Source organism: Colias philodice, chromosome 15, assembly GCF_061535455.1.
Source record: "Colias philodice isolate Cphi_HAF_F1 chromosome 15, ilColPhil1 Martin Lab GWU primary, whole genome shotgun sequence".
Taxonomy (NCBI): Eukaryota; Metazoa; Arthropoda; class Insecta; order Lepidoptera; family Pieridae; genus Colias; species Colias philodice.
Window position 1 is genome coordinate 12,329,732 of NC_143100.1, and position 15,019 is coordinate 12,344,750.

The window sequence follows — 15,019 nt, forward strand, 5'->3', positions numbered from 1 at the left end:
AATAAAGCTAGATATTGCAGAATATTCTGCGTCATTGAACCGTTTTAGTAAAGGAATAAAGGCGGCATTTGTGCTAATGTTTGCAACATTGTGCATCGTGTATGCAATTGCTGCCGAGATCGTAATTTGAATGCTGAAAATTTCTTTGTAGGTATTTGTGTTCATATTTGAATTGAATACATTTTATCAACATTCATGATTGTTCTTTAGATTCGATAACGGTGACAAAGATTTGAATTTCTTTTTTTATATTTTTATAAATATTTGGAGAGAATAATATATTAGAAGAAATCTATGAATGAATCTTTGTGGTAGAATAAACCACAAAAATTGGTTGATTCCTTTCTACCACTAAAAGAGGGACATAATAATAATATGTTTTTGCTAAGATTAAAAATTACTAAATCGTTGATACCACATTGATACGGAACCATGAATTACAAATCAATTTCATGTCAAAAATAGGTGCATAAAATTCATGTAAGAAACTCAGACTTAAATAATATATTCATCAGTCATCACAGTAGGTACCTAATCTAATTTAACATCTCGTATTTCGCGAAATGAATACTTATCCATACCAAGTAGAGCGTATTACATATTATTTCGTCCAGTCCATTGCAGTTATATCAAAAATATCTTGTAAAATTCAGTAGAGATCCGCTAACTCCAACGAACTTAGAGCTAAAGTCTCTGTGAAGTGTTCTACAAGTGCTATTGTATAGCTCTGTAGCTTGATTGTCCATTGTACAGACTTTTATCGCGTTTTCTTTATATAGCGTCAGTTTGAACGTAATTTTGTTTGTGATTTACAGTATACTTACTGAATTATCGGTAGTGCTAATTTTACTAATAGCTTCTATAAGTGGGAATAAAAGATAAATATGTCTGAATTGATTTAATTGACAAGTGATAGGCTTAAAGATATTTCGTGTGTGTAGTGTGCGAGAAAAACCGCTGGATGAAGCAAGGTAATTGGAGAATTATTTCAAACAGGCATTTTTATTATTTGAAATGTTTATTTAATTTTCAACACAATTAATGATGAATAAATGGCATATGTAGAAAAAAAATGTGTGCGTGTACTAGAGTACACACGTAAGAAGTGAAACTTCTTTATGTCCTTATTTTTCAAAAAATAATTTACTATATACAATATTAAAGAAATACGTTAGTCACACGCTCGTCGCTACCTACTTAAATATTTACACCGGCCGCTGCTGCAACTCGCTCGCTTCGCTCGCTCGGCTCGTGCGGTAGTTCAAAAGTTAACTTACACACAAAAGTAGGAGATAGACACTGTTATGGCACAAGGAATAGAAATAAAATTGAAATGCCATTTTATAGGTTAGCTAAAGTTAAAAATTCATTTATGGGCCAAGGTATACGTTTTTACTTTTTACAATAGAATTCCTCATAGTATTAAAGAGTTTAGTAGTGTTAAATTTAAAACTTATTTAAAAAATGTATTAGTTCAGAGAGCCTACTACAGCATTAAGGAATATATGGAAGATGAAAATCCATGGAGGGTTGTCGCGTAAGAATAACAGGACAGTTCTTTGGCATATTATGATAATATATAATATTATGTAGTTAGATGTAAGTAACATGTAATGTAAAATTATATTGTATATGGACATGACTTTAAAAGAGCAACTATGGAGTTTCTTGCCGGTTCTTCTCCATAGATACTGCTTTCCGAATCGGTGGTAAATTTAAAGAATGTAATGACGATTCAAAAGTGCTTCTGGAAGAAGTCTAATTGAATAAATAAATGTTTGAGTTTGTTTGAGTTTTGAGTTTGAGTTTAACCTAAGATGCTCGTCGCTTCGCTCCTCGCTACCTATTTACATATTTACACCGGCTGCTGCTGCAACTCGCTCGCTTCGCTCGCTCGGCTCGTGCGGTAGTTCAAAAGTTAACCTAAGATGCTCGTCGCTTCGTTCCTCGCTATCTATTTGAATATTTACGCCGGCCACTGCCGCGACTCGCTCGCTTCGCTCGCTTGGCTCGTGCGGTAGTTCAAAAGTTAACCTAAGATGCTCGTCGCTTCGCTCCTCGCTACCTATTTAAATATTTACACCGGCCGCTGCTGCAACTCGCTCGCTTCGCTCGCTCGGCTCGTGCGGTAATTCAAAAGTTAACCTAAGATGCTCGTCGCTTCGCTCCTCGCTACCTATTTGAATATTTACGCCGGCCACTGCCGTTTTCAGCTTATAAAGGATTTCGACTTAGGCGGATTTTGATTGGACAGAGAGTTTGAGGTTTATTCTTATAAATTTTGAATTCATAAAATTATAATTGAACACCTGACACCAATCAAGCAAACACGTGTTTACGTGAGTCATAGATTTATTATCGTATACTCCTAAAATATTTTATAAGAAACAATTGTGTACTTACATTGTCGGCACTTTCTTAAAGTCGGTAACTTATTTTTGATCGAACAATAGAGGTAATAAATTCCTAATGATCAAGTTGTAAAGGTTGTAAAATAAAAAATATTCTATATTAAAACGTAGGTATATAATATAATATATTGTGCGTCATTAATTTCTGACTGTTTCGAAATTTGGTGCAAAATAAAATAGTGTGTAAATAAAATTTGTAAAAAATCAATAAAATAAAACAATTGAGTAAAGATCTATAGGCATATTATGTATGTATTTATACAAGATATGTATATATATTTATACAGGGAACTTCTCAACGTGTTATCTATGAAATTATACTTTTACTCAATTGTTTAATTTTATTTACACACTGTTTTATTTTGCATCAAATCTCGAAACAGTCAGAAATTAATGACGCACATAGTACATAATATATACATATTAAGACAGAGGTTAAGCTTAAATAACTTGAAAAATAAATAACATGATCACGCCCACGTGTTGGTGTTTTAAAAAATTCAATCATAAACTGAGAATAACTGTAAATATTTTAGAATTAGAAAAATAAATATGTACCACAATAACATTCAAGTATTAGAAAAAATTTATACATAATTCCACCCACGTGCTAGTGTATCTATACATATTATCTATACATATTATAATAAAATTGAAAAAATTGAAAAATACAATCAAAAAGTGAGGTTAATTTTAAATAACTTAGAAAAATAAATACCATAATTACACCTAAGTATTAGAAAAAGATATGTAATTACTTACTTTTTTTTAAATTCACTGGAATTAGAATAATTAAAATAAACACTTTGATTGTGCTGATCACTTTAATATAATATTATCACGTCACCATAGAGCGTTGGAAATAAATACGAGTGCAATAGAAAAACGGTCAAGTAAAGTGGTAGGACGTACGTTAAAACGATACGATATCCCTACTCCGCTGGAGAAAGTATACGTCGAATCACGCGTGGTAGGGATAAGAAAAAAAATGTCACGAGTACGGCGTAACGCAAAAATGTAACGCGCGCGGCGTAACGCAAAAAATGTAACGCGCGCGGCGTAACGCAAAAAATGTCTCACAAAATTTTTGTCCACCCCCGATAAAGAAGTTTCACTTCAATAACAATGATTTTTGAGGATTGAGCGGTAGACGTAGATTTACGTTATTGTAACGTTACTAGAGCAATATTTCTTTGTTCATGCAGTGACATCTGCCAAGAAAACTTGACGGCGGTAGACACGAAGATACTACAAGTATTTTGCAATAGTTGATTGTCGTTTGTTTTACATGCGTGAAATTCTTTTATCAACGTAGAATAATTAACCTTTGCGTTTATTGATTACCAGCGCCATTCGAGAGCAGTAGGTAGAATCCTAATTAAGTGAAAAAGTTATTTCCTGCAGTATCAAAATCCAATCCTTCGTTTTTTTCTATTTCAGACCATAAAATCTATGATTATCTATCTGTATTCTTGTGTATTCCTACAACTCAACAAACATCCCCATCTTGATTGCCCCTTTTTCTCCGCTTATGATGAAACACACCTAAATTTGATAATCTTGCATACTTACACAAAAATACGAAACATGTGCAATACCTTTATAGAACACTATATTAACACGCACGATATTATAACTCTACTATTAAAAAACAGCTTAGCAGCACCATAAATAATCATTACATTAAGAACGTGACAGGCATAATCTATCCAGCGTTACAAACCGAGAAAACAAACGATTGAAAAAAGGAAATAGACAAAAACATCGTCAAACGAACGGTTTTCCTGCTCAAGGAATGTTCCCGAAAAAGTGACAAGACGGAACGTTTAAAGCTTGAAAAGGGACATCAATCATCGTGAGGTCAGACTGCGGTTCCAATGATGAGTTAGCCACTTCCAATACGGAAGTTTAAGAAACATATGAGTAATCGATATATCTATGTATATAATATAGTTATCAATAATAATTCAAACAGATTTCAGTTACCTCAAACGCACACCTAGTCGTGAAGACTGAATAGAACTGTAGTTTTTAATGTGGTATATTAATTATCGTTTGCGCTTGTCTTTTAGGAAACTTAATTTATAACTCTAACATTTAAATTGCGTTACTTGAATAATATTATAGTGTATGATAGTATTATACTACAATCTCCATCCATCCATCCATCCATTCAGCCCGGATAAGTCCACTGTTGGACGTAGGCCTCCCCCATACTGTGCCACAGTTGCCGATCTTTGGCTTTGCTTAACCATCTGCGCCCAGCTGTCTTAACTATATCATCCGACCATCTTGTGGGAGGGCGTCCAACAGTGCGCCGTCCGGTTCTTGGTCGCCATTCAAGGACCTGTATTCCCCAACGAGCATCGGTCCTGCGGGCTATGTGGCCTGCCCACTGCCATTTTAGTTTGGAGATTCTGAGAGCAATGTCAGTTACCTTCGTTCGTCTGCGAATTTCCGTATTGCGGATCTTGTCGCGCAGAGAAATTCCGAGCATTGCTCTCTCCATAGCTCGTTGGGTCACTCTTAATTTATTTATCAGGCCCTTTGTAAACGACCATGTCTCTGCGCCATATGTTATAACTGGCAACACACACTGGTTGTATACTTTTGTTTTTAGGCATTGCGGTATGTTTGATGAGAAGATCGTGCGTAGCTTCCCGTAAGCTGCCCACCCTAGTTGGATTCGGCGGTTTATCTCCTTCTCGAAATTGAATTTACCTAGCTGGATCGTTTGTCCCAGGTATATATATTCCTTGACAATTTCGAGTTCACAGCATCCCAGAGAGACAGGTTTAGCTTCGATGTGGGCATTGAACATAATCTTTGTTTTATCCATATTCATCTTTAGGCCTACCTGTTGGGATACTTTATGGAGGTCTTCTAGCATTTTCTTCAGGTCATCAAGAGATTCCGCCATGAGAACTATATCGTCTGCAAACCGAAGATGAGAGAGATATCGCCCATTGATGTTTATTCCTGATTCTTTCCAATCCAGAAGTTTGAAGATGTCTTCTAAGGTGGCAGTGAAGAGCTTGGGTGAGATCACGTCTCCTTGTCGTACGCCTTTCCGTATAGGAATTGATTTTGTGTTCTGGTCTTGGAGACGGACTGTCATATTGGCCTTGTTATATAATCCTCTCAGTACTTCGATATACCTACTATCTATTCTGCATCGTTGGAGAGCCTGAAGTACAGCCCAGGTTTCCACCGAATCAAACGCTTTCTCGTAGTCCACGAATGCTAGACAGAGCGGCAGATTATACTCTTCGTACTTCTGTATAATCTGCCGCAGCGTGTGGATATGATCCATGGTACTAAATGATTTGCGGAAACCGGCTTGCTCGGGAGGCTGGGAGTCATCCAATTTTCGTGTTATGCGATTTGTCAAAATTCTGGAAAAAAGCTTGTATATGTGGCTCAAAAGTGAGATAGGTCTATAATTTTTTAGGAGTGTCTTATCACCCTTCTTGAAAAACAAAACCACTACGCTTTTGCTCCACGACTCTGGTGGGGTAGCGTTCAGGATAACGGAATTGAATAACCTTTGTAGGACTTGTAGTATTGGTTTTCCACCAGCTTTAAGTAGTTCAGTTGTAATACCGTCTTCCCCTGGGGCTTTGTTGTTTTTCATTTGTTTGAGAGCTGATCTAATTTCATACAAGCTAACATCTGGGATATCATCGGTATGATGGCGAGTAAGCTTGGCTCTTTTATCTTTTTCATTCGTTGGCGGCTGGATCTGTGAAGCATATAGATTGCTGTAATATCTTTCAATTACTCCTAGCATCTCTGACTTGGACGAGACAAGAACATTGCTTTCGGTCTTCAGCTGAGTCATATGGCTATGTCCGATACGGAGATCCCTTGCAAATACTTTGGAGCCTTTATTTCGCTCAATTGTATCTTGTATGTGGATCGTGTTAGCTTTTCTAATATCATATCTCAGTGACTTGGAGATCTGCTTGTTAAGCTGTGAGTAATGTTCTTTGTCCGTCGACGTTTGTAACCTCATTTGGCGACGTTCTTCCATGAGTTTTAGAGTAACTTCCGAGATCTTTTGGTTTTTAGTTTTTTGGGGGGTCTTAAAATGCGTCAAACCAGTTGAATATATAGTTTTTACTATGGAGTCATTTAGGTCGTCGACAGAATCAAGGTCTTGTAGCGCTTCGAATTTATTCTGAAGTTCGAGCTGAAAGCTTTCTTGTTTTTGGAAACTTGGATTTAAACGACGAAAAGTGGGTCTGACCAGTTGCGATCTTTCCATCCGAACATTGATATTTAACGTTCCTCTAACCAAACGATGATCGCTACCAGTTTTAAGCCTACTAATCACTGAGACGTTGTTAAATATATGTCGTTTCGTGGAAAGAATAAAATCAATTTCGTTCTTAATAGATCCGTCCGGACTAATCCAGGTCCACTTTCGTTGCTTCGGTTTTTTAAAGAATGAGTTCATCAGGTACAGGCCCTCTCTCTCCATAAAATCCAAAAGCATTTGTCCTCTGGGGTTCCTGACTCCCGTCCCAAAAAGTCCAATCCTTGTCTCGTCTGCATTCTTTGTGCCCACTTTCGCATTAAAATCGCCCATGATCACAGTATAATATGTTTTAGCAATGTTAATGGCTTTAGCGATATCTTCATACATGGATTCTACTTCTTCATCTGGATAAGCTGTCGTCGGTGCATATACTTGTATTACTTTCAGGGAATACCGTTTGGTCATTTTGAGTGTAAGATATGCTACCCTAGCGGACACGCTTCCTATCTCAGAAATATTGTTTGCAAGCGACTTATTAACAAGGAATCCGATCCCTCCTTGGGACTACAATCTATGACTAAATAAAGAGTAAGTCACAAAAAGATATTTATACCGAAAAAAGCACCAAAAACTCAGACACTATAAACATTATAATATAGTTAAAATATTTTATATTCCATCTCAATAAATTCTATCGCCAGCTGTTACCAAAGTTTTCTATACATAGCTAAACGGATTAGTCCCGTCCAAAATTATTGATGACTGAATCTATAGCCGAAGTTTGTCCCGGGACATTATTACAGATTATAGTTTACTGCTATTTAGATGATGGTGCCATCATTTCGGTAGCTATCAGCCCCTCGGAGGTCATCACAGATATTTCATAATATCCAACCATCAAAACTTTACGACCCTCTCAGATAAACCTACGATACAAATCGTAAACTATTTTAGCACTTTTTTATGTTTTATTAAACGGATTATTCTTCACAGCCAATCAGATATTGATGTATCGTTCGGGCGAGTTTATGCGCTCATAAAATCATATACAAGATTTGATAATTAGATATTTTATGAATAAAAAAGACGTGTGGCACTCGGGGACTGCCGCGATAAAGCTATTGCATGCTATGCCTTCAAGCCACACCTGCGTGCCTGCGTGAATTTCTGGATTCGGTCCCCGCGCTCAAGGCCCGCGATAGAAGCTATGCAATAGCTTAAAATATATCATAAACATTTTTCTTTGCATTGCTCTATTATTCTAACTACGCCAGACTACGTGTTGTGGGAAATAGACAACTGTTATCAGTTATTTTTTTGTAAAAACATACAGTGGCGTACATGAAAACACAGGACTAGAAAAACATGTCGTTCGGGATAGATCACGTCCATGCTATATTTTAAATGTTGCGTGTGTAATGTGTATTAAATTTGACCAAAATATTTCAACTCTTTTAGCAAGACTGGAGCTTTTTTCTATTAGTTGGCATAGGCTTCCACCCTGACTTCGTCCTTCGCATTTTAAATAAATATTTAAACTCACCAAACCAAATTAACATCATTCCACTGATAAATGTTTTTTGTAATACGTCCAACTTCTTTCTTTCTTTTTTCTAATAAAATCATCCTATCCGAAGAGTGCTGTACTCTTACAAAATATTTTTAAGATCAAACTTCTACGCTTCCCAAGTAATCTTTCTGTTATTCTCTCCGCCGATCGAATTTCCTATATTTACGGAGTTTTATTGAATGTTCTGATATTTTATATCGCAAGTTTTTGCGTTTGCTCTGAGATTATGTTTCTAGGCAGGGCAACCATACAAGTTCAATAATTCTTCGTGCGAACCGAGTAAGTTGCTTTATTGATTCAGTAATTTGATTTCACAATTCAGCTTTGATTTCGTGTTTTCTTTATTGAAGTGAAACTTCTTTATCGGGGTTGGAAAAAAATTTAGTGTAATATTTTTTCGTTACGCGTGACATTTTTCCGTTACGCGCCATCTTTTACTTATCCCTACCACGCGTGATTCGACGTATTTCTGTAAAGTTGCATATAGTAAATTATTTTTTGAAAAATAAGGTCATAAAGAAGTTTCACTTCTTACGTGTGTACACTAGTACACGCACACATTTTTTTTTTTATCATTGGTGGGACATTTAAATATTAGCAAGTATAGTTATAAATGAAACTGAATTTAATGCAATATTAAAATAAAAAAGGGTTTATGATTCTACGCCTGTGTGCCGTTCATCAACAAATTACTGATATTTTAAGCTGTAAAAATTCAGGAGGGATCGCCTCCATAAGAAACAGCGGAGCACAACAAGTCTAAAATAATAATATTGTAACTAGAAATTATTCTACGTGTAATGTAAATCTTGTTAGAACGTATAAAAACTTAATGATGGAATAATAAACCGCTGTAACACAACTATACCGGGAATTTTATCGGAATTTATCGGTAGAAGATGAACGCAAAGTTAGTGGAAATAATTACCGTAACTAGCTGAACTTCTAACGATATTATCCATAATGGTTTGAAAATAGATGAATTAATTTAAAGTTGTTATTACCAGGCGTTAAACGACTGAAAGAGTTTTTAATCTTTTTAAACCATGCTTACTTTTTTGTTCGTCTGCCTATATATAAAGTACCACCGGGACACGTCGGACCTTCAACAACATAAAAAAGAGCGTGTGTGTCGAGCACACGTGTCAGAAGTGAAACTTCTTTGGCAAGATTCAAAGATAGGTACCGAAGTCGTCGCCTTGAAATTTTACTCTGAACGCGCCTAAAGAAGTTTCTCTTCAAAAAATATTTTTATAGAATGTGTTACATTACGTTTATGATATTACTAGTACATAAAATTTGATAGAGTCGTTCCTATCCTTCTCTACTTTTCTTTCTTTAGTTCTTTAATGACTAATTATGAAAGCCATAGTTGCAGCATCTCATCAAACGTTTTAACGTTTGAAGGCTACTATAAAAATGTAGTTAGACGATTAAAATATAAATTGTTGTCTAATAGACAGAAACATTTCAATAGATACAGAAACGTTATTTCAAATAATTGTGCAGAAGAGAGGCTTCAGGCTGCCAACGTTATATTTAAGCCCTGCGGTTCGCCGTTAGGAGCCGCCGCAGCCTCCAATCCTATGTAATTTCGCAAGATAGAGCCTTGCTTGTATACTTGTATATGTTTACACAAAACGAGTTGTGCTTTGTTTAGTTGTCTATAATCTATATCGCAGAAGTTGGATACTTATGGTCGTTTATTTGTCCTTTGGAATTAAGGTTTAATTACAAAATAACGAAATATGAACATAATCCGATGCAATGATCGTATTCAACCAACCAATCAAACAAACAAACTCTTCAGCTTTATAATATTATAAAGTATATGACGGAAGAAAGGGGTCCGCAGGCTATTTTTAAAAAGAGTGACGTCAGCAATTCCGACGTCACCATCAGCAGGGCAGGCGCTCATACTCGAAGTAGAACGCCCGTGGGTATTTTTACTGCCTTTTTAATCCACGTCGAAATTACTAATTTTAGAGAGAGCTCCGAACGCTCCAACGGCCGGCGAGTGAATGTGCTCTGTGCCGTCGGGCGATCGCATTTAAAGCAAACCATGACTCACAAGAATTAGTTTGAGTGTTGCCACTCGAATTTTTACGATGAATTTTTATCATTTTTAACAAAGATTAATTATTTCGTTAATTTAATTATTTCATTAGTGGTTGATTAATGAATCAACCACTTATTTAAAAAGATCAAAGTAAACTTTAGCTAGTTATAATTATTTAGTAGTTTGAGGGTAGTCGTTTTTCGTCGTTGCGCCGACACGGCCATACTGACAGGCGGTGCGCGCTCTGCACCAGCCTCGTTGTAAATGTCTCGTTGTAAAAGCAGGTCACTAATGCGCTGGACTGACCAAGTAAATCTGCTATAGGAATTTGTGTATCAGACTGCACCAGACAGTCTAGTAACAGGAAGACATGGCGGGAGATCGTGCGGAAAGCTGTGTCCGCCTCCACTACCAATGTGGATGTCTCAACGTGACCACGACCACTCTGCCAAGAGTGAATCGACAAAGAAGAAGTCTCGAAGGTTCTCGTAGATTTCTCGGAGGGTCTCGTAGTTTCTCGAAGGTTCTCGTAGATTTTAAGTCTAACACGGCCATACTGACAATCGTACGTCCTCGTACGTCTTTTCTCGTATTACAACACTACGGTAGTTCATCTCGGGATTTCAAAAACACACTGCCTCGGCCACACTGACCTTTCAGAATACTGAACACTCCACATGACAGACACAGTCCGTTCGCGTATCATGTGGTCAACACGTACTCATTTGTGATATAGGCAGATTCTCGAAGGTTCTCGTAGATTTCTCGGAGGTTCTCGTAGATTTCTCGGAGGTTCTCGTAGATTTATGCTTATCACAAAGAGAGGTGCAGCTCAGATAACACACACAATTCCTTCCATGAACTACACTCCCGTTACAATAATCCACGTAACAAACTTTTACTTTACACAACGCACGAAAAAACACAAACGCCAGTATGCCGTTACAAAACTACGTAAACGTTAACATTTAAAAATTGAGAGCTTGAATTCTATCCCACTTCTGATGACGGAAGAAAGGGGCCCGCAGGCTATTTTTAAAAAGAGTGACGTCAGCAATTCCGACGTCACCATCAGCAGGGCAGGCGCTCATACTCGAAGTAGAACGCCCGTGGGTATTTTTACTGCCTTTTTAATCCACGTCGAAATTACTAATTTTAGAGAGAGCTCCGAACGCTCCAACGGCCGGCGAGTGAATGTGCTCTGTGCCGTCGGGCGATCGCATTTAAAGCAAACCATGACTCACAAGAATTAGTTTGAGTGTTGCCACTCGAATTTTTACGATGAATTTTTATCATTTTTAACAAAGATTAATTATTTCGTTAATTTAATTATTTCATTAGTGGTTGATTAATGAATCAACCACTTATTTAAAAAGATCAAAGTAAACTTTAGCTAGTTATAATTATTTAGTAGTTTGAGGGTAGTCGTTTTTCGTCGTTGCGCCGACATATAGATTTGATATAAATATTACAATATTGTTCTGATTCTGCGGTATAAATACTTGAGACTTGAGAGCCCTTGTAGGGTTTTGAAATGAGACGTTGACATGTGTTTTATTGATCGATTTTCTTTAAGGACCAAGGTTTACGAGTCTCGAACAACGTTACAAGCTAAAAGCTTCGGGTTTTCTTTCCCACTCGTTTGCTGATAAAATATACTAAAGTATCAAGAGATTTAATTTGTTTATTTTTAACTTTGAATAGTTTTACTTTACGGTAGTAGTCAGATTATGAAAATCTTGCGGTAAATTAGAAAAATGTAGTACTTATGTTACATAATTTATTTTTGTTTCAGGTGTCTGGTGTGGTCGGTCGGGCTGATGTCTTAGCCTGCTTCTTCTTTCTATCATCTTTACTAATGTATCATGGGTAAGTTTTTTTCTTATTTATTTCAATAAATGCCTTGAGATTAATCTATTCACAGTGTTTGCAACAAATCAGAAGAAAGTCCGAGAATAGTTAACTAGTGATATATTTTAGGTGTGATAAATAAGGGTGTCCTATTTCAGCATAAATTTCACCTGCTAGATGCATGTACTTAAACAAATTTATTCTGTCAGCCATTTTGGCAACTTGAAAAATGTGGCAGATTCGTACCGAGGTTGAACATGTTATGTGATGACAATCGGTACGATGTCGCAGCTTGATACGATTTAATGCGACTTTGATAATATTATGAAAGCTATAACATCGCTTGGCACGGCATCATATCGCTTATTACGTATCCCAGATTTGAAATGGTATGTTTCGTAATACAATACGTTGGTAATGATGTATCGAATACATTCTGTCTTTCAAAGCCGGTAAATTTGATATGGTATTTGTTGTAGCAATTAATATAGGTATTTCAATTTATTTTTAGGAATATTGTAATTTTATAAAAAAGGATTGAATGTTGTGTACTATTGAACTGTATAAAGCACAGTACCATTATTTGGTTGAATTTGAAACAATAAGTGAGTGAAGTAAAAGTAAAACTACTTATGCTTAAACTATTTACCTAGGTATGCATGAAAAAATTACATAAAAATTGGTTCGATTAATAGACAATTTCTCCATAATAAGATATGGATAAGAGAGCTATAATCTAGACTTCCCAACTATTAGTTCTCGTAATGAATCATGATACATAATGTCACTCACATCATACTCACATCTTTATAAAGTGTAAACGAAGTAACGTCGTGCGAATAGTTCCCAAGTCTTGATGTTGTTACTGAGTTCCTTCTTGTTTTGGGACTTTGGGATAAAGGCCTCCGAAAGTTTGTCGCGTATTATGGGCCCTGGGGACGTTCAATTGTTAGGGGATTATATTATTAGCGCGGGTATGCTGGCCGTACATCAATATGACGGATTTGGTGATTTTAAACGGGCACATGGATAAATTCTGTGGACAGTATTGTTTGCGGTACTGTATTAAAATTTAAAACGCTGATATTCATAATGTAACTAGTCTAATGTTTATAAATAATAATTATAAATTTGAATAAATAAATAAATAAATACGAATGTCCAATGTTACGAATAACGGCGTGTAAATAAAATCAGAAGTTAACATCGCACGTTAGTCTAAATTGCAATCTGCAATAAATATAATTTTTATTTACTACTTCACCAATCTAATTTTTTTAGAGAACAATGAACTAAGACAATAATTATTAATAGCATGTTCCTCCAGATCGAGGCTAATTTTTACACCATATTATGTACATACATTTACCACTGCATCAAGGTCGCATACAAAAATATGTAATTCGTACATTTAATTCCAGTTTCTAACAAATATATTGAATAAGTTATTTCACGTTTCAGTTGTGCAGGCAGACACCGAGTGATGTCCAGCATAGTCCTGGCTGCTCTCAGCATGCTGGCGAAGGAGACTGGTCTCACAGCACTGCTTTTTAACATTGCCTTCGATTTATATCGATCCTGGAACTCTCTAAGCAGGTATTTACTTTTTAACCTTCTTATGTGTAAGACAACTATTATGTAGGTAATTTTTATTTAAATTATAACTAAATCTGGAACATAATAATAATATTATCACAGCAAGCCAAAATATTGTATCAACGCAGCGCCACAGATTACTAAATAGTAAATACATAGTTAGGGCGCGTTCCCACCGGGTCGTGACGACAGATAATCGTGTAGTTTTAAGTGTCGTGGCTTATATGTTTAAATGGAGGTGTTCACATTTAGAACGACACAATTTACTGTCGTCTACGACAGTTTTTGCAGTGACGACACTTTGTCGTGACAGTGGGAACGGCAAGCACGACAGTCGTAAAACGATAAAAAAATCGTGGACGGCAACTCTATGTAGACGAACACGTGTTTTCCCTTCCCTCTCGCACCCGCGCGCCCCTCGCGTCTGTACTCGGTTTGCTTTTCCCTACCCAAGCGAACGCAGAGGCGACTAGATTTGTAGCTTGCTGATGATGCGAGCGATCTGAGCGATCCAATGGGAACAGCTAGATACGACAGTCACTAAACGATAAAAAATGTTGACGACAAACAATCGTTATAATGGGAACAGGTAGAGACTACAGTCGTTGAACGATAAATTAGTCGTTACGACATAGTGGGAACGCGCCCTTACGCAGCGCGCTTTATTCTATTTACGGCGCCAAAATTAACATTAAACTGTCCGAAATAATCACAGATCACAGAAACTAGAAATAATTTAAAGTAAATACCTACCTATATGATTTTTTTTTTATGATTAATGTTTGCTTATTTTATAACTAGTAAAACAAAACATATTTAATTTAAAATAACGAAATAGTAATATCTGAAAAGGTAAAAACACAATATAAGCCGCACGTGGCCGCACTGAAAAAAAAACGAACGTGAACATTCTATATTTAAAAATAGTGCGGGCGCGCCAAAATGTTAAATTAAAAATTAATCTGTAACATTAATTAATAGTGATGATTAAATTGAATTCGATATTTTTTTACAATAATCAGTTGATATAATTTTACTTTTAATCTTTATTAAAATTATATTATTATTATAATTTTCTTAAATCATGGACCTATTGCTTAGACCTACTGCCATATGACCTAGAAAAAAAAAAACAAATCAAATTCTAGAACTTATTTTGAATCATGTTACGCACACGTGATATAAATTCCAAATGTTTTCATTTGTAAAAAATGATAAAACATTATTGTGATTCCTTTTGCACGGATTTATTTTATTAACTTATAGCACAT

General features: G+C 36.1%; 1 protein-coding gene across 1 annotated transcript in view; it reads left to right on the top strand.

Moving 5' to 3' along the window:
• The window catches only part of LOC149482557 (protein O-mannosyl-transferase TMTC1-like), a 137,331-nt gene that overhangs the window by 108,179 nt on the left and 14,133 nt on the right, over positions 1 to 15,019 (top strand). The window contains exons 4-5 of the mRNA XM_089704327.1: positions 12,097 to 12,170; positions 13,614 to 13,748. Of these exons, the coding sequence (XP_089560453.1) occupies positions 12,097 to 12,170; positions 13,614 to 13,748 (209 nt within the window). The remainder of the gene's footprint in view (positions 1 to 12,096; positions 12,171 to 13,613; positions 13,749 to 15,019) is intronic.